Raw genomic sequence first — 19071 nt, forward strand, 5'->3', positions numbered from 1 at the left:
AGTGTGCCCAGTTAGCAGTTAGGTGACCTGGATCTCCATGCAGTCTGGGTGCAGTAAGCTTTGTCTGGGAGTGAGATGGATGCAAAGTGCCTGGGACAGCCCCAGGTGCCCACTCTGGTGGCTGAGCAAGCTCTGTCTGTGCCAGCTGGGCACTCGTGTCAGAGCCCTGCAGAAATCAGGCCAAAGTCACCAGTAGGTTCTGTGCAAATCCCCAGGTAATTTGTAATGTCCCCCTTGCATTCCAGCAAAGAGCAGGTGTGTAATTTTAGTGCCTTGACTTGGAAGGAAATTTTTCAAGTACAACATCCCACCAGTTTGAAGTAACCCAGACTGTTATGGAAAATCAAAAGGTCACAGCACCTGATTAGTGGCTGGGATGCAGCCCTGGCTACAAAGCCCATGTGTGGGGAAACAGGTTGTGTTTATAGTCCTTGCTTGATTTCCCTTGCACTGACAGTGCATCTAGGTAATGCCTACCTGCCACTAGAAAACATCACCAAGCAAGGAAATACTTAAGAGAAAAAAATAGTGTAAAAAGAAAAGAAGAAGTACTGGGTCCAGAAAAACACGACAACTTTTGTATTAAACTCTGTGGGTGATTGTATTAAACTCTGTGGCAATTTTATTGCCAGTGGGACACTTAGTAATTTGTAAGTTCTTTGAGTTGATTCTTTCTGTACATGGTCTCCTTGTGAAATGAAGTCTGGAGTTCAGACGAGTAAGATGTGCAGACTCAGTGCCTCCATCTCCTCCCTTTCCCATTGCCGGCGTTGGCACGGTGGGGGTGACTCGGTGGTGCTGTCCTGGGTCACTCCTCTTTCCCATCACCCCGAGCCTGCAGCTGCAGGAGTTCCACAGAAAACCAAGTGTCAGCTACTCACAAACGTGTTGACGAACTCATTCTAGGAATGAATTTTTGTAACTTTATTAATCTGTCAACATCTGGCGACTCCTACTTCGTACCTTATATAAAATTCCTTCGGCTTGGTACTGCATCCTTCAACAACAAGGGATGTGTTTCCTTTCCGTTACCTTTAACACCCCGCTTGTTAGGAGGAGCAGAAATGTCCACAAGGAGGCCCCAAGAACCTCAAGTCAAGAACCGAGCTCCGATCGCTGCTCTCCGGCCGTGTGCCGCCGGCAGGTCCGTGCCCGCCCATACCGGCCCCGGCGCTGCCCGCGGCTCCCCAGCAGGTAAGCGCTGCGGGGTGAGCCGCTCGGCGGAGGCGCCGCTCCGTGCCATGCCGTGCCGTACCCAGCCCGCCGGCCCCGCGTGCTCTCCCCGCCGGGCGGGGGGCCCGCGGCGCGGCGCCTTTAACGCGGCGGCCATGACGCGGGCGGTCCGTGTGTGGCGGGCGCGTCACGGGGCCGGGCGGGGCCGCTCCCGGTGTCACTCGGAGCCGCCGCGGAGCGCCCGCTGCCGCCGGGGGGCGGGGGCCGCGGGCTCCGCCGCTCCGCAGCAGCCGGTAGCCATGCGCCGGTTTAGTTGCTCGTAGGTAGGTTTTTCTGCCTTGCTTCCCTCGCCCCCAGCCAGGAGTGACAATGTGGTGCAGTGCGAGCGGGTGCCCGGGAGATGCTGAACGCGTGTGGCAGCCCCGGCGCAGCCGCGGGAAGCGGAGCCCCGGGAGCCCCCGCCGGCCGGGCCCGCGGCTCCGCGGGAGTGCCCGCCCCGAGCCCGGGGGCTGCGGGCCGTGCGCGGGGCGTTCCGCAGGTAGGCTGGTGCGGGTGTCGTCTGCAGTCACCTCAGGTGAACCGAGAAGTGATTTCAGGGAATTCGTGGAGTTGTTTGGTCAGCGGTGCAGGAAGAAGCATCTTTTCGATTAGTTTGTTACTGTGCTCTTGGTGCTTTACGCGCTTCTACGTGTATAATAAAGGGTCGTCTTATTTTTTTCCTTTTTTTTCCTTTTTTCCCCCCGCAGCAATATTAATTGCTATTCTCTGTTTTTGCAAAGTTTTAGCTGAAGAGCATGATTTCCCTATTCCGTATCCCAGAGCTTTGAGACATTTCACTGGCATCCGTTAATGCTACAGCAAGAGCATCCTGAGTCCTTGGCCCGTTCTCTGGTGCTTTCTGAAATAGAAATGGCTTACTTGAGGACAGAAGGGAAAGGCTTGGGTTATTTCTGCATGTTCTGTGGAGTGATGGAAAAACTGTGTGGTGCAAGTACTCGAGCGTGCCGCAAGGAAGGAAACAAACTGGATTTTCTCCTGTGCCCTTCATGTGCTCCTTTCCTTTTTGGAGTTCAGTGTAGCATACCTATAGAAGAAGCTGCTCTAGTGTAGGAAGGGAGGTCTTATGATTTAGGCCTCAGGAGTTTGCGGCTCAATTAGTAACTGCTTACCAGCTTTATTTGTACAATGGGCATAAGTGACATGCTCATCTGTATCCAAGTCCACATTTGTAAAACAAGGCTATGGATTTCCAAATCTTTCTAAAGATCCTCCATCTGTTTGGATCCTGTGTATCACAGGAAGACCCATCAAGCTCTTGATACACAGCTATATATTGCACATCAATCTCCTTGTATTTGAATACATACCGTTTGATCAAAATTTTAACACTTGTGAAAAAGATTAAATGTAGTATTACCTTCCTTGATTTTCAGGCAAGAATTATTTCTTGTATTTGAAGCACAGATCAGCTTTCTTTTCTAGTTCATTAGCTACTATCAGCTTTGCCAGGCTTCCAGGGAAATCAGTCTTTGACAGCGCTGTTGCTCTCAAGTGGAAACATGCATGTGTCCCTGTAGAATGCTTGTTTCTGTTACGTTACGCTGCGCTGGTCATACTACCAGTTATTAAACACAGCTTTTTTTTTCCTCCCTATCAGTTGCTGAAGTAAAACTTCTATCCTCCCCATGCTAACTGTTGACATGGAAAACAAGGAAAATGGCTCTCTGGATGTCAAAAAGTAAGTGTTTCTTTTACATAAACAGCACATGGATTTTGAATGTAGTTTTCCTTTGAGCTAATGTGGTTGGCAACAGTGCCCATCTCCATCTTTGCACATTTCAAATTCTCCCTGTTCTTAATGACTTCTGTTGTATTTCAGCTTTGAAATAGAAGAGTCCAGGCCACTGAGCTGATTAAAAGTGATATGTGGTAGGACTGTATAGCAATGAAGAGATGTAGAAGATAGTAACTTAGGTCAAGAGTATGTTTTTTCTTTTCCTCTCAACCAGACAATAAAGCAAGTGGTAGCACTGTAGCCAATACTGTGCTCAGCTCACCTGTCTGTCAGTGGCTTTTGCAGAACCAGTGCCTAATGGGAGAAGGGTCCTGTGTGGAAGTTACCTCTCTGTGCCCTTCTCTGCTGACAGCCCACCTGTCTGGGGCTGAGTAGTAGCAGGATATCACTTAGGTGTCAGTTCCCTTCTGAAACAGCTGTTTATTGGAGAAGCCTGAAGTTGCTGGGGTTTTATTTCAGACCTAGAGGAGGAATAAGGCAGAGACATGGTGTTCATTGCTCTACAGCTTTCTTTTGTGTGGTAAACTACAGGCTAAGGCATAGAAGTTTTTTGTAAGCATTTATTTAAGATCAGAAATTCTTTAATTAGGACTAGCAATTCTGAATGACATTATGGACTGAGAAGTGACATTCTGTGTGGAAAAATCTGGCCTTGCTGCTTTAGGATTACAGAAGCCATGGTGAGAGAGATGTACACATATGTGTATATATTAAAGGAAAAAAAAGACCATAAGGAAAGATACTAGAGTAAGCTCTTAGTCTGTTCTGTCAAGCTGCAACACTTTGTGCAGCTGCACCTCATTATTCTCTTTCAGATCTCTCTTACATAAGCTGTCCAAGAAAACGTGACAGTGCGTAGGCTACCAGGCACTAGAGTAAGGTAAATCATAATGGTCACTTCAGGCTACTGATAAAACACCTGATTATGAAAAGCATCAAAAGATCTGATGGCAGCCATTAAAATCAGCGTCCTGCCCCTTCACTTGAGATGCTGGCTACACCACACCAACATAAAGAGCACTTTCCTATTCAGTGACTATGAATAATTATCGTGTGTCCCTTAGAAACCACCTTCCCTTTGGCAGGCTGGTTTCTACAATGAGCACTCTGGGGTGGGAGGAGAAAGGAGGCAGTCAAAGCAGGGACAGTTTACGTTTAATCATTTTCCCCAAGGCTTGGGTGATAAAGACTCAACCACTGATTGCTAAGTTGGCCTTTTAGAGTGGATGGAAATCGTATTTAAACTGTGGGACTGTGGTTTCTAGATGAATGTATATTGTATGTATGTGGGCATATCTACAAAGGAAGTATTTGACACTTTCTTTTAGTGCCTATAAATAAGCTGGATAAAATCTGTTTGTTCTCAGCTATATCCTTTCAGATCTTGCTGCTTCTGCCACATGATGGCAATAAAGGCACAGGGACAGTAGTGAAAAACAGACAAGCCTAATTTTCATTCATTGTTAGTGCATCTAGTATACAGCTTCAAAGCCTAAAATGCCAGTCCTCGTAAGATTTTAAAGCATCCAGGATGTGAGGCATAAGCCAGTGTATGGCTAAGCCATGGCTGTTATATATTCCCTTGTCTTGGCTGAAGAATAGAGCCATGTCAGCAGCAGTGTGAGGAGGAGACTGACAAAGTCCACAAGCAGAATGAGCCTCTGTGTGGGTAGATGGGTTAAAATCCAGCCAGCCTCCAGCAGTCTGCCACATGCCTTCCAGTCTTCTGCAGCTGTAGCTGTGGAAATTGGCTCCACTTGGGGTCCAGCATGATGCTATTCCTTGAGGCAAGAGCTTGCAATTAATTCCTGTGATTAATTAATGACTGAGGTAGAGCCCCTGAAGTCACTGCAGTTGAGCCCTGGATGGGGCTGGACCCAGACCAAGCTGCAGCTCACTAGTGATAAAAGAGGAGCTACAAGAAAAACTGGAGCACTTGGACTGAGATAAAAAATTGTGGAAGGAGGGTTTGGGGCCATATTTAATTTGAAATTAAAGTGTTTGAAGAAGTAAGTTAATTACAGTTAGGTGATATTTTTACAGACTGAACCTTTTATTTGCTGTTTAGGAAGGGTTAAATTCAATTTGTTTGGTTTTTTAACTGAGTGGTTCGCATTTAGTTTATTTTTTTTTTAGTAAAAAATGAGTAATTGAAAGTGACAGTCCATGTCTTAAGGAAAATGCAAAGATTTAAATATAATTCCTCTAATGCTGCTTTTATAAATAAGTGTAGATTTTGTGTGGCGGTTTTCACATTTTATTTCTTAAGCCTCAGAATGTGGACAACACCAAAAATCTTATTTGAAAGGCATTCTTTGATAAAAAAAAAAAACAAAAAAAAAACACAAGAAAAAAGTGCAGCTCTGATAAGACCATATAGCCTCATTTTCAATTTTGCTGAGTATTGCTTTCTGTGTAATCACAATCAGTAAAGCAATTCATGAAGTAAGTCATCATGTGATGAGCAAAAGTAAGAAACTGCTCCTCATTGCTGAGAGATCTGTGATAAATGAAAGAAACTGCTTTTAGGAGGCCCAGTGTAACACAGGCTGCAGATGGTCCCTGTGGTCAGATTTTGTTGCCATGTTGACAGACACATTTCAAGAGTTTGGGGACATGCAAAAATCATTGTTTCCATGAGTCCTCCTTCCCAGGACTCAGATAGTTGTAGGAATAAGAATGTTATAGAAATGGCGATGGGAGGCACTCTGTGTATGGATTGCATCTGGCTGCTTTGAAAAATGGTCTGCCCTTGATTCACCCAGTTATTTTGCTGAAAAACAGACAAGTCTAGGCAAGGCAGAGATACTGACAGTTGGAAAAGAAAAAAATTGAAGGACAGAACAAAAATATTGTCAGGAGAGTATAATCTGTGTTTCTTTTCCAGCTGGTGCTGTTGAAATCAAAGTCCTGCCTCCAAGCTTCAGACAAGAAAAAGGACAGGATTCTGACACCTGCCCTAATCTGTACATTTTCAATATTGCTTCATGAGCATTATGGTTAAGCAAGTATAATGATGGGAATATTTGGCATGGACTTCAGGACTTCTGGTTGAGGAAACATGTTAAAGAAGCTCTCTCTTTGATATCTTGCTCTTCATGCTCATAAATTGCAGTAGAACAGGAAGTCAAGCTCACTATGTGGGGTTTTTTTTACCAAAAATTTTCAGATACACCGTTATGTTTGTGACAGGGTGATTGTAGTTTGAGGAAAAGAAATGCAGGATAAAGATAAAAATATGAATTCTTTGTGGAAAACAATTGCCTGAGGTTAATCACAGAAGGAATTAATTCTGATTGTGTTTAACAGATGTTTTCTCAGATGCACAGCTATTTAAAAAGTCCATAGATTTGTCTAAAGATGAGTCTAACAACAGTTTTGGGAAATTTTCTATATTGAGAATTAGTTCAATCATTTGGTGCCTTTTTTTTGTTTTGGTTGGGAAGTTCTGTTTGTTTGTTTGTTGTTTTGCAAGGTAAAGATGCCTAGCAGTAATTTCTACCCATGTTACAAGGACAGTCTCATCTGTGTAAAGAATAATCCACATCTAATTCTTTAAGTACTTGGTAGCTGAAAGCAAGCTGCAGGCTATGAAGGCAGGAGTTTGGTACCCCAGGTATGGCAGTTCTCACTCTCCAACAGCAAAGACAGCACACTTGTATGAAGATCCAACTGATTGCCTTTGGCTGATGTGAAGATTCATATACTTTCTTCTTTTCTGAAAGGAGAGGGGTCTCAATTTTCCCCAGCATGAGGTGGAATGTGAAAGAACAGGAGACACTGTTCTGTATTGAAGGAGATGTATCCAAGAACACTTTTCCTGCAGAAGCAAGGAAGGAGGGGGGCACACATGAGGCGTGCACAAAGCAGCAGCAGATGTTCTGCACACCTTTAGTGATTACTTGTCTGCATTTGCACTTTGCAGTTCACTAGAGAATGGGAGACCTCTGGATCCTGCTGACTGGGCTGTTACTGATGTTGTGAATTATTTCAGAACAGCTGGATTTGAAGAACAAGCCAGTGCTTTTCAGGAACAGGTAAATCTCTTAGCAAACACCTTTTGACTGCCACCAGTTTCTCACATTGCAAATTTTTGCTGTGAGCCTGGTTATATACTGTAAAATGGGAGAGAAAATCCCACATTAATGGTGGGATTTGAGTCTGTTATTGGGTAACAATGCATGGGACTGTGATCTCTGAGTAATGTAGTAATCTCTCTTGTTCTGCAAGCTATGGATAATGAGTTGGAGTTTGTTTAAGATAGGATTCAGAAAGGTGAGAAATCTAAATAAATTTTCTGGCTTGAACTAAGTCTCCCTATACAACCCACTCAGTTTCACTGTCTTGTTATTTAAAATGTGAATGGTGTTTAAAATGTGAATACCCTTCTTTCTTAGTGTATTGTGTAATTACACTCATGAGTATTTATAAAACCTGGGGCTCCTAAGCAACAATGTGAGTGTGAAGGCATAGGGTGACAAAGGGGCTGCTGTGTTGCACTGAACTTGGCAGTACAAGTGAATATGGAAAGGACAGATTGGCACTAAGTTGGCAGAGGAGCAGCATTTTTGTAGGATTCAGTCTGAGAAAAGGTTGGGTCTTTGTTTGTGGGCCCTGTAACTGCTGATACTGATGGGAGGCTTCTGCTGGTAGATTAGGTCAGAGCTTAAACAGTCAGGTGGCCCATTGGGACTCACCTGCCAGCAGCTGGGGCTGTGTGCTGGTGGGGCAGGCTTGGGGAGTCAGCTTGCTTGGCCTACAGCCCCCCTGTTCCATAGAGAACTAACTTACATCATATTGCCACTTCAGCACCTCCCCAGATTAGTCTGTAGGCTTGTGTGTGACTACCAGCAAATCAGTCACCCCCACTTGTAATTAGTTATCAAAATAGATGGCTCGACCTTCCAAGGTACTGAGCTGGTGCAAGTTACTGGCAGCTTTGGCAGGGAGCCTGTCCTTGGCCCCTGAAATAACGTCGTGGTTGGTCAGGGTAATGTTGCTGACCTTCAGCACCACGTCTGTGGAATCCAGTCTGATTGTAACTGATGCATTTAACAAAGTATCTCAATTCAGTTCTTTGTTCTTGAGGGTGAAAAGCCTGGCATTGGGTGATTCTCTAGCAGGTTGCAGAGAAGGTTCTTTCTGCAGCTGCTGCTAGTTTTTCAGAATTTGAAGATGAGTGAACAGGCTAAAAAGGAAAATGTTTGAGTGTGTCCATTCCTTAATACCAGCATCCATCTCACAAAAGCCCTGGAAATGTGGCTTAAAAACGACACAGGCAAAGTAATTGTGGTCTCTGGGAGTCTTTTCCTTATACTGACAGATACCTCTGGCTTCCATCAAATATCTCGACCTCTTTGCCTCACAGCTGGCAATTATTGTCAATAATATTGAAATAATTACTACTGATTTTGCAGCAAAAAGGTGAGGCTGATTTCTGAGTTTTGACAAATCAGTCTGCAACAGCAGCCTTGTAGGTTTTATTAGTATTTTGCAATGAGTATAAGTGGTTTCAGTAGGGTAACTGAGGACTCTGCTGGGACAGCCATGTGCAGAAATGTGGCTGTGATTCCACTGCCAACTTCACCTTATGCTAAAACCTTGGAAAGAGAGGCTGACAGCTGCCACCAGGATGTGGCCAGGAGCTGAGGGATGGATAATTGCAGCAGAAGTCATTGCCATTTCCTTCTTCCTCTCCATTAGCAGCATGAGGAGCAGCAAGTGCCTGGTTCTACGTGCCAGGTTTGCCAGCCTGTTCCCTGTCTGCATCAAGAACAGCCCCATAAACAATCCTCTCCCTAACTTCTTATCAGTGGTGCTGTCCAGTTTCTTCTACACTAACTGCTACCACTAACTTTACCTGTGTTCTTACAGTATTTTTGTCAGGATCTCCCAGGTATGGCAGTGCAGACAGGTTCATTTTGAACCTTAGCCATCCTCTGTCTATACAGCACCAGGCATGTAGCTGCAATTCTGGCCATCTCTATTTTCCTCTGTCATTTGCAGTTGCCTGGGCCCCAGAAACCCAGTTTCATTTGATCTACTGCCCTGAATATATCACTGGAAGAGGAATGAGATTGTAAGCAGTAAAGGAAAGTATTCAGTTTCACCTACAACACTGGGAAATTGTTTTCCACTGAACTGCTTCAGTAGGGGTAGCACAATGGTTTCCTTAGGAAATATCCTTAGCCCAGAATGTAATCATGACATCTTTTATTACACTGAGCTTTTACACAGCAATAACTAGGTCCACACTTTCCTTTGATGAATCTGAATACATCTGGACTCACCTGAAACAAGTGTCTCAAAAGATCTTTAAGACCTGAATTTTTTGTACAATACTTTAAGGATAATTAGGAGACATTTTAAGGGCTGCAGAATGTTTTATTAACTTCTATTGTAAGTGCTGGTAGGAAGTGATGCTTATATGATAATTATCTGTTATTCCTTCTTGGAGTTCCCTGATGTCAGCAAATCAAAAGAGCTCACTGATGAAAACAGATTCAGCTGAAGGATGTTGCCCAATAACAAAAATCCATAACATCAGCAAGCAAATCAGACAAGCCAAGAAGTTGAGGACACAGGATACCTGAAGAGGGAGGAGTAGCAGTTGCAGGACGAGGGTGTGGACACTTTCAGAAAAATACAGCCTGCCAATTTGTGGCTGAGCTTTCTGTAGGAGCCCTGGAAGCACAGGGGACTGTGGCTCACTCCAAGACTGAAGCTGTTTATAAGGTCTCAAGTTGTGCTTGTGGTCTGACCTTTGTTATGGCCCATGTGGCTTCTTGAGCATTGTGTTGTGATAGCCAGACATGCCCAGGTGACCCAGTTTGCTGGCCTCACTGCAATGCCTTACCAGAAGGGAAACTGGGGTTTGACATCAGCTGGGGTCCACTGCTGGTTTCTGGCAGAGCCACAGTAGGGAGGAGCACGTGAGTGTGCTGGCTTACTCTAAAACTTTGCATTTCTCAGTCACTTAGAAGGGATGGTGGGGGGACTTGAAGCTTAAGCAATCCCCTGGTTATTTGTTGAAGACAGTGTGATATTGGTGTTAAGGTCATCCTGGCACCTGGATAATTACTGTTAGCTTGACTTGTGCAGAGAAGTTTCTCTGCAAGTAGCATTTTAAGACATACTGACAGCTAGCATTGAAATTGCACCCTGAAAAAAATCCAGAAAATAGAGAAGTAGTGGAGAAGAGATCAGAGAAGTCACCAGAGCATACGAAATCTTACCTGGTGCAAAAAAGGATGTGACAATTCTGCAGGATCAGGTAAATGTGGAAAACTTAAAGGAAATGAAAAAGGTAAAGCTTACAATTCACACAAAGATATAAAACGCTTGAACTCTGAATATGTAATCACTCCTTCCTACACAGCTGTATTTAAAGAATCAGTTTCCTATTCAGTGGAAGTCTTAGTAGTTACCAGCATTTCTGCAAAACACAGGGAACCCTGTGGAAGAAGAAGGGAAAGGAATAGATGCTTTTTTCCTATTCTTGGAGTTTCTCCTATTCCAGGTACTGGATTTACTCCATTTGGATCCTACCAAGCTGGAGGCTGTTCTTCCTCCATAGCATCGTTGAACAGCAGCAGAAAAGGCAACTTCAGATCGGTCATAGCAATGAGCAAAACACTCACTGGTGTCAAAATTCCCACAGAAAGAATTGTGACGAATGGAAAAGAGAGGATAGAAACTGGTTTTTTCCATTAACATTCTCAACAGTAATTGGAAAGAGGCACCTGCTATAATTGGGTAAAAAGTTATTGGAAACTTTTTTTTCTTTTAGAATTACTGTTACTTTATGCTTCCCTGAGGGATTAGTAGTTGTATACATCTTGGGGATATTTTTAAAAAATGCCGCTTTCAGCTGATGTTTGACTATGTTGTCGTTTGTCCATGTATTTTGTATTTATAAAATTTATCAAAATTTAAGAGAGATCCATCTTGACAAATTCCTGCTGAGCTCTAATAGAAGTCTTCTTTTCGTCTTGCATTGTAATCAAGGATTGGATCTCTGATATTTCCAAGATAATAGAAGGGAGTGAAGAGATGTGGATTCTTTCTCTTCCATTTTGAGTTTAAAAATGTTTTAGAGGGAGTTTTCAAGCATATGTCAAGGTTTTAAGATGGAAAACAAAAATCCAAAGCCTACAGGATTTCTAACCTAAACAGGTCTGAAAGGAAAAAAAATCCCACCATATCTGTGATTTACAAGAGGTATTTTAAGCAGGAAAGTGTTGGGGCTGTTGAAACTTAGGCTGACAAGTTGCTGCTTTTCTCATTTTCCCTTAAAAGTAGAGGAAGAGAAGTTTTCTCAGTGTGTCAAGTTCTAGTTAAGCCCTTCCAAAATTTTTGATTGCAAGAGCCTTTTCCTTTTTTCTCCCCCACAGGATGCATGGGAAGGTTGGCCTTTTAAAGAAGGCACCTGAAGTTATTAGCAGATATTCACTGGTTTAAACTTGCATATTGCTGTCAATAGTAATTCTTCTGAAATGCACTTCATAAGCGGCATTCTTAGGAGTATCCTTCCCTAAATGGCTGATAATTAGGCATTCTTCACTTGTACCTATTAATTAGAAAAAGGTTTACAAGGAGGGAATTTTGAAATTAGGCTCATTTGGATTTTGTGCTTGACTAAATAGTATTTATGCCTTAGTCAGCACAGGTGAGCACTTGAAAAACAGACAGCAAGCAGAATTCAGCAGCTGTGAACATGGTTTCAGGAAAATCAAGGCTACTATTTTCCTCACTGATCCTCTCTAGTAGTATTCCATTTGTTGCATGACTGTTCTCCTCTATTAGATTTGTACATTTGTCTTTATCAACTCTTTAATTCTTCTTATAGGAAATTGATGGCAAATCATTACTGTTGATGACAAGAAATGATGTACTGACTGGACTTTCATTAAAACTGGGGCCTGCGCTGAAAATCTATGAATATCACGTAAAACCTCTACAGACACAACATCTAAAGAACAACTCTTTATAGCTAATTGTCTAATTGGGGTCATGCTGTGCCTCAAGGGAAAAATAAGCAATTTGGTTTCATGTGATGGAACTTTGTAAAGAGAGAATATATCTATTAAGAGTTTAAACCAAATTAGAATATATATCCTATTGGATAGAGCTGGCAATATACTATATGCTGAGTCTGAACTGAGAGAGGTGGTGTGTATTTTTTACATAGTACATAATGATTTTCTCTTTTAGGAAGTGTCAATGAGCATGTTGAGATAGCTACATCACTGTATCCAGAGCAAAAGGGAGGTATGTCATTCTCATTTTTGAGCCAGACGTGTTCTTGATTTCATTAATTAAGATACCAAAAAATTAAACAAAAAGAACCCCAAAGTTTACATGCATCTTTAGAGAGAGGAACCAATTAAAGTAGGTCTTGGTTTACACTAAAGATCTACTAAAATTATTTCTACTTATAATTTCAGGATGGGACTGACACTTGCCAAGTCACCCTTTTTTGCAGAGGGTCCTATTTTGACCTTATTAAGGTTTACTTGTGGTATGCTGCAATGTTTAAAGCTGTACATAGAACTAACATAACTCCTTCGATAGCAGAAGGTGTTGCTGACAGGTGAAACTGAGTTGTGTATTTTTTGCTGTCCTTTAAATTTTCAGCTATTCACCTGTTTTTAATAGTAGTCCTATGTAAAATATAGTTGGTTTTTAAAGGCTTGTGTTGCTTTGCAAACAAAAAAGCTTCATTTTATTCCTTTTTTAATTTATGATTGTTTTCTAACATTATGCAGAAATTTGTAAAAAGTAAAATTCTGCACATTTTTAATATTGTCTGTCTTTGGTGTTGTAATGATTGATTTTTTTTTAATGCTTTACTTAACACTTTGAATACTTGTTTTAAGAACTGAAAGAAGCTGTCTTGTCACCATACATCTCTGTTAAAAGAGAGTCATGTTCAATCTGTTTGTACTGGTTCCCTATTTGATAGGTTGCTTGCTATATCCCAATAAAACATTGCTTATGTTTGGATTCAGTTTACTTTACAGATCTTTTCCTTTCTCTGTTGTGGTATACTGGAGCTCCTTTCCTCCATTTTCCTATTAAAAAGGTACCAAAATCTACTTACTATTCTATGTTCTTGTGATTACTTGTAACACTACCTACCATAATATTTAAAGATTTAATTATTTTTGTTCTTTCTTCTCTGGTGTCACATACTGCGGAAGGAGAAGCCCTGGCCACAGTTCACCAGTAACATCTGTGTTTCCCTTACCGTGTATGGAGCTGTCAGTGCTGTGGAGCTGCTGTGTTGGCCCTGGTACACAGGGTGGGTCCATTTACCCCAGAATGTCTGGAGACACCCAAGGATGCTGCTAAACCCTGTCTGGGCTCACCATCATCTCTGGCCCAGAGAGCTTTGCCATGAGCCCTGAAATGGGGAATGTGGGCTTGCATCAGTGATGCTGAGCAGAGGAACAAAGAGGGAGGAATTAATGAGAGTGTGGTGAAAGTGGGGACAGGATTCAGGGAGAGGAAGGAGAACCTCCTGCAATCTCCTGCCTGGGTAGTGGCCCTGCCTTCCCTTTGACTTGGCCATGTGTGAGGTGGCTGTGTGTGGTTAAAGGGAGAGAAGGGACAAAGCCATGCTAATACCGATGCCATAGGTGAAGCTCATGGTATATGCTATATTACATAAATATATACAGCAGCATGCTTTCTTGGATTCTTCCTAACCTTTACATGGTACAGTGTATTTATTTGGAATTTAAGACAATAGGACAGAGATGTATTCATCATTTCTTTGACTGTCCCTTGTACTGACCTTACTTCAGGCATTGGTCTGTTAACAGCAGGTTTGTAAGTCATGGTCTGAGTTCTGTTTATGATTTTATTTATAGTTTGTCATGTCCAGAGGTACCTGCTGGGAGTAGAGCTCTGCTGGAAGACTAGATTCAAATAGAGATCATCAACCCTGCCTTGGGGAATTGAGCTATAGTCTGTATCTGACTAATTCTGGATTGCAATGTAAAAATTATACATGAAACTCCTAAATATTTTAATATAGAATTAGGTGTGTTTATGAAAGTTTATGAAAGTAGCCTGGACATGCTAACCAGTACTGTATCTATAGAATTATTTTGGATGAGAGCAGTGCTGTGTTATGGAAGGATTAATTGAATATTCTTTTTTTCTCCATTTGCATGTTTGGTATGGGATTTACATTTTGTGGTCCTGTGGAAGACAGAATTTGAAGTAAAATGTCCTTATTCCAAGAGGGAGTAAAAATCTCCACTGTGCAGACATGAGAGTGCATTTGATGACTACTGAACAAAGTTCTTTCTTTTAATATGTTTAATGAGCAAATGAATTGCATTCAGAAACATCCAGATTTTATTTCCCCTTTGCTCAGCACCACTGAGTCATACAAGTAAAGGCATAACAGAAATCTCATTGCAAGTGCAAAAAGGAATTTGGAAAATATTGGTCAAAACCGTGACAATTTTTTTACTGTCTCTGATTTTTATTGTAGTTTCCTACTGTTCTCTGAGCTTTCTAATGCTGCTCTTCTCTTTGTGCAGTTGACTGTTCTGGTTTTGTTTCTTACATTCTCTTTGCCATTTCTGGGAGAACAAAAAAATCTTTCTAAGACACTGAAGGGTTTAAAAGAGGAAGTCAAAGCCAGATTATTTTTAGCTACCATTCCTCTTGCAGAAAACACAGCTGCTGTTGAGATGAGGAAGCAACTGATAGGCATTACTGGATACCATGTCAGTACTGCAGCTCTGAGTTGCAGAGCTATGCAGGAATCCAGTTTAAATCCTGCCCTTATATGTGCCTGCAGCTGGGAGAGTCCCTCTTCCTTAAAAGCCCTGCCTGTGCCCTGGGTGATGGTTAAGCTGCCAGCCTCTGGCTGCTCAGCTGATCCAGGGGGTGAGTGTGATGAAGGTCTTGGCTTTCACACTGAATCACAGCTTAGAGAGCGCCCTTCTCCTGGAGGCAGCTTTAAGGAATAAAGCAGCACTGAGCTCCCCTGCCCTGCTGTTGGTCAGCACAAGAAGTCATGCTGCAGCCAAGGTCTTCCCTGTCATTCTTCTCTCCTAATATCAGAAGTGCATATCATTCAGAATCTTTGATACACTTTTAAAATTATTTCAAAGCATTACAATATGTCTGTTCTGGTATGCTGGGTGTGAAATGTATAGGAATTATTCATCAACTCTGGTCACTTTCCTCTAAAGCTGTGGATACAAAACATGGCACATTCTCTTTGCATCCAAACAGAGCCAAGTACCACACATAAAGCATGTGTCAGGCACCTGTCAGCAAAGTATGGGATCTGTGGCAGTACCTGTCCACCAGGACCACTTTCTCAGCCCAGAAAAATGGTTCTTGCTACTTGCTGCTGTCTCCCATGCCTACATGTTATTGGTCCCAGTTTGTTCTAATGTGCTGCACTTGATTAGGTTGTAGAAGATTCTTTGCCCATATAATTATAAGACAAGATTCAACAGCTGTAACAAAGGGAGTAAGCCCCCATGCATCACTCCTGGTTAGAAATGACCCTGGCAAAATGTCTCATTAGGCTGTCAATATCAGACATTAATTGCTAAATTAACTCTTCTTTCTTTTCCCTGCTTTTTCCAGCATGTTCAAATTCTACCAAATCATTTCACTCTTCCTCTTTTTAAAAATCAGCATTTAATTGATCTTTTGTCTTCACCAATCCTCTTTCCGGTGTCACACTTAAGTTACAGTGACAGTTGCTTTAAAATCAGAGGGTCGTATTTTCTGTGAGTGACAAAAGCTGCACATTTATTTCTCATTTTTTAATGGCAATATTGTACATTTAAAGGCTGAGTCTGGGTAGGACCAGAAAAATATTACCTTACTTTATCTTCATTCTGGTTTTCTAAGTCAGAACAGCAGTTCCTTCTCTTCCAGGAATGGCTTTTGGCCCAAAAGTCGTGTGGGAAATTAAATGACTGCAAATGTGCATGATGGAGGGTGTAAAAATCACTGGCTACTAAGCAGCAGGGTGAGTGGAGCACTGCAGAGGAGGGTCTGCTTTACTCTCTTCTTCACCTTGGGCAATTTACACAGGCAATGGATTGGCTTCTTCATCAAATGAGAGGACTTGGTGCATGAAGATGTGATCCAAGGGATCTCAGGCATGTCCCATTCCATCACCTCTGTGTTGCTCAGTTTGGACAGCAGTTTCCCCAAGGGAAGTGCTGAGGACAGTGGCTGCCATTAGCCCACTGGCAGGGACAGTCTCCATTGGAAGAATGGGCAGACTGATTTAATAAGTAACTTTCATTCCTATTGAGAAAGTCTGTCTTCTTTTTGATAGTGTAACAAGGTAATTAAATTACTTTTTGCTTAGCCCCTCTAATTAGGGAGTTGATTTAGTGATGTTCATTTGGATCTTCAATGTGTGTTCGATTCCCACAATAACATTGGTCTATAGTTGCTATAAATTTGGGAAATGCAACCTCAGGCACCTGGAGAGGCCAAGGGGAGCACCTTGAAGACTGTAAGTGGTTGTTGGGCTCCATGTGAGGGTTTCATTGCTGCTGAAGGCTGCTGGTGAGTACTGGAGACTGGTGTTGTATTTATATGCTGCTCTCGTGAGCATCCTTGCTGAAGGAGCAGTCAGCAGTTACAAGTGCTCTATTATCAGCTGATCTGCTGATAAGGCAGCAGCAAATGTCTTGGCATTGGCAGACTTGCATTCATCTCAGGATGTTCTCTTCCCTTTTTTGGATGATTGCTATAATCCAGCTGCCCCTCTATAGAGTGCACTCTTTGGTACTTACTATATTGAGGATGCCTCTGATTTTAGCAGCTAAATTTTATCAGACAAGGGAGGGAAGGCTTATCATTTGCACTGATCTTTTGGATTCAAGAGTAACATTGCTTTGTCTTGTCTTAGTGGATCTTAGTGGATTGGGGAAGGAGGAAGGAAGTCAGAGTAAGGAACTTGTGGGTGAGTTTGTTCACAAGCTGGTGGCCAAACTGTGGGGAGAGAAATGTGGAAATGGGTGTGTGCCTGGGTGTAGCAACCCTGTTTCACAAGGACACTCTTCAAATTCCCTCCTCCCTTCTGCATAAATAACCCACCCCCTGTTTGCCTGGGCCTTCCTGCCTGGAAATATGTGTGTCTAGAGGATTTGAAAACATTGCAGGAGTATAAGGTCATGAAAACTTGAACTCTTGTCTTTTTCAGTCAGATGTAATGTAGAAATTCATTCCTAATGCCACACTTGAGAAGTGGCAGAAGCCCTCCACAGTACTCAGGCACTCTGAATTTCTGTTGTACTTCCCTCTGAATCAAAGGTTGCTCTACCCCCTCATTTATCTAATTTTGAATCCCTCCAGTATTGTTTGGGTTGTTTTTTTGTTTTAGCAACAACTAACCCCTGATCATCATTTTTTCTGATGTGATTGACATAGATCAGTCCTACATACATCAGCTGATCTAGTAAGTGTCATTTATACTCATGTTTTATACACATACGTGTGTGTGTGCATGCACTCAGGTACTTGTGTGTGTCTTTCTCAGGCTGCTATGAATGGTGAAGCCCTCAAAAAACATTTTATATTGTAGCTGACATATGAGCTGATATTTTTGATCCAGTAACTGGAAATATTTCGTATGTTTCCTTTCTAGATACAGCTGTGCACTTTCCAGGACAGATATGGTTGGCTGCTGTATATATAAAAATAGTGTAATTCTAAATTCAGAAGTATTTATTTTGAGATTTTTAGCCAGAAACAGTTTTTTGGTCACTTTAAGTAGCTCAGCTTAACTTAGAGTCAAGATTATGTACTCTTGATAAAAACAAGGTTAAATTAGGAAAGGAAAAAGACAACTCTAAGGAAGGAAACAAAAGTAGCCGTAATAGTTAATAAAAACTGGCAGGTTTAAATGTATACTGGAAAGCAGGTAACAATATATATAGAATAATACAGTCAGGGAAGACAGATGACTTGTCCTGACCCTGACAGTGACATCTGTTCTCTGTTTTAGGTACTGGCTGATGAGTTTAGCTTGTACATTTTATCTGGGTGACATTGGTTGTGCATGGAGCATGGTGAGCAGCTGAGGCAGGCTGTGCTGGACTGTCCTGGGCAGTTATCAGAATTGAACAGAAACAGGATGGGAAAGAATCAGGGACTAAAAAGATAATGTGTTTGTGCACTTGAAATACTCTGTTTGTTGGTAGGAGACTTCATCCCCTATGAATACTGGGATGTAGCCCAGGACCAGCAAGGTTCATGTTATCAGCAAGAAGTTGTATTTTAAACAGCAATTTTACAACCTGCTAGCTGCTGCTCATTGTCATCAAGTGTGATGGCGTCAGCAAAGCATCACAGCTGCTTCTGAGTAAAACACAGTGAGCAACTTGAGCAGCTCCTTAGGACAGGAACTGAAAAAACATCTGTCTGAATGAAATTAATGCAAGTCCATCGTGGAGGCTGAATCTAATGAAGCCAATGGGAATTTGGTGAGATCAAGTGAGTCTGGCTAACTCACATTTTCAAGACTGATTTATGCCACTGTTACCCTAATCTTGTTGCCATATGGGAAATTGGGGCTGCTTCCGATTGCCTGAGTGCTTTCTTTAGAAGCAATCTGCCCACGTAAGTGACTCAGGTTTGCAGTGCTGGATGGAGCTGCACTGAGATGCTCCAAAGACAGTCCATGTCTGCCTGTCTGTGGAGGTTTATACAAACTGCACTGACTGTGTGTGTGTGTGTGTGTTTGTTGGCTCAGTAAACAACTGCTCACTGCTTTGTGTCCTCATTCTACCATAGTCCACCACTACCCTGCAGGGCCACAAATGAAGCACAAAAAGTAATGAAAGAAACCTTGTGCCTAATGCAATAAATTTCTTATAAGGTAGAAAGGAAGTTGGTTGTGCAGCTCTGCTTTGTTTCAGAGGGAGGCAAATCCTGAAATGTTTAGTAAGATTCTTTTTCATCTACTGGTAGTGAAGTGTCATTTGGAAGAAGACTGGTCACTTTGTGAGGTGAAATTTGATGAATTAAAATAGTTCTTTTACTTAAAGCGTTCACATTTATATATAGGTAGTAAATAGTCAAAAGCTACTTTGTTTTTTGAT

The 19071-nt window shown here is 42.2% G+C and overlaps 1 protein-coding gene across 5 annotated transcripts; it reads left to right on the forward strand.

The window, feature by feature from the left end:
- Nucleotides 1-1063: 1063 nt before the first annotated feature.
- SAMD13 (sterile alpha motif domain containing 13) lies at nt 1064-14444 on the forward strand. Of its 5 annotated transcripts, none has more exons than XR_012581301.1 (7): nt 1357-1496; nt 2831-2911; nt 6894-7005; nt 11817-12238; nt 12979-13052; nt 13123-13271; nt 14190-14444. XR_012581301.1 is itself a non-coding variant. In XM_074546044.1 (4 exons), the coding sequence occupies exons 2-4, from the start codon at nt 2859-2861 to the stop codon at nt 11958-11960; spliced, it is 309 nt and encodes a 102-aa protein (XP_074402145.1). In that variant the 5' UTR covers nt 1064-1194; nt 2831-2858; the 3' UTR covers nt 11961-12973. The 5 variants fall into 5 exon arrangements, 3 of the variants coding, with proteins under 3 accessions (XP_074402145.1, XP_026646388.1, XP_074402144.1); XR_012581302.1 differs by having other exon boundaries at nt 13171-13271; XM_074546044.1 differs by lacking the exons at nt 1357-1496; nt 12979-13052; nt 13123-13271; nt 14190-14444 and adding an exon at nt 1064-1194 and having other exon boundaries at nt 11817-12973.
- Nucleotides 14445-19071: the final 4627 nt, after the last annotated feature.

This window comes from Zonotrichia albicollis, chromosome 8 (genome assembly GCF_047830755.1).
Source record: "Zonotrichia albicollis isolate bZonAlb1 chromosome 8, bZonAlb1.hap1, whole genome shotgun sequence".
In the NCBI taxonomy this organism is placed as follows: Eukaryota; Metazoa; Chordata; class Aves; order Passeriformes; family Passerellidae; genus Zonotrichia; species Zonotrichia albicollis.

What these genes read in the sequence shown, in the direction of transcription:
- SAMD13 (XM_074546044.1), top strand. Translation starts at nt 2,859, where the DNA reads ATGCTAACTGTTGACATGGAAAACAAGGAAAATGGCTCTCTGGATGTC. An exon ending in GGCTCTCTGGATGTCAAAAA is followed by an intron (nt 2,912 to 6,893) that starts GTAAGTGTTTCT and finishes TGCACTTTGCAG; the next exon opens with TTCACTAGAGAATGGGAGAC. An exon ending in CCAGTGCTTTTCAGGAACAG is followed by an intron (nt 7,006 to 11,816) that starts GTAAATCTCTTA and finishes TTCTTCTTATAG; the next exon opens with GAAATTGATGGCAAATCATT.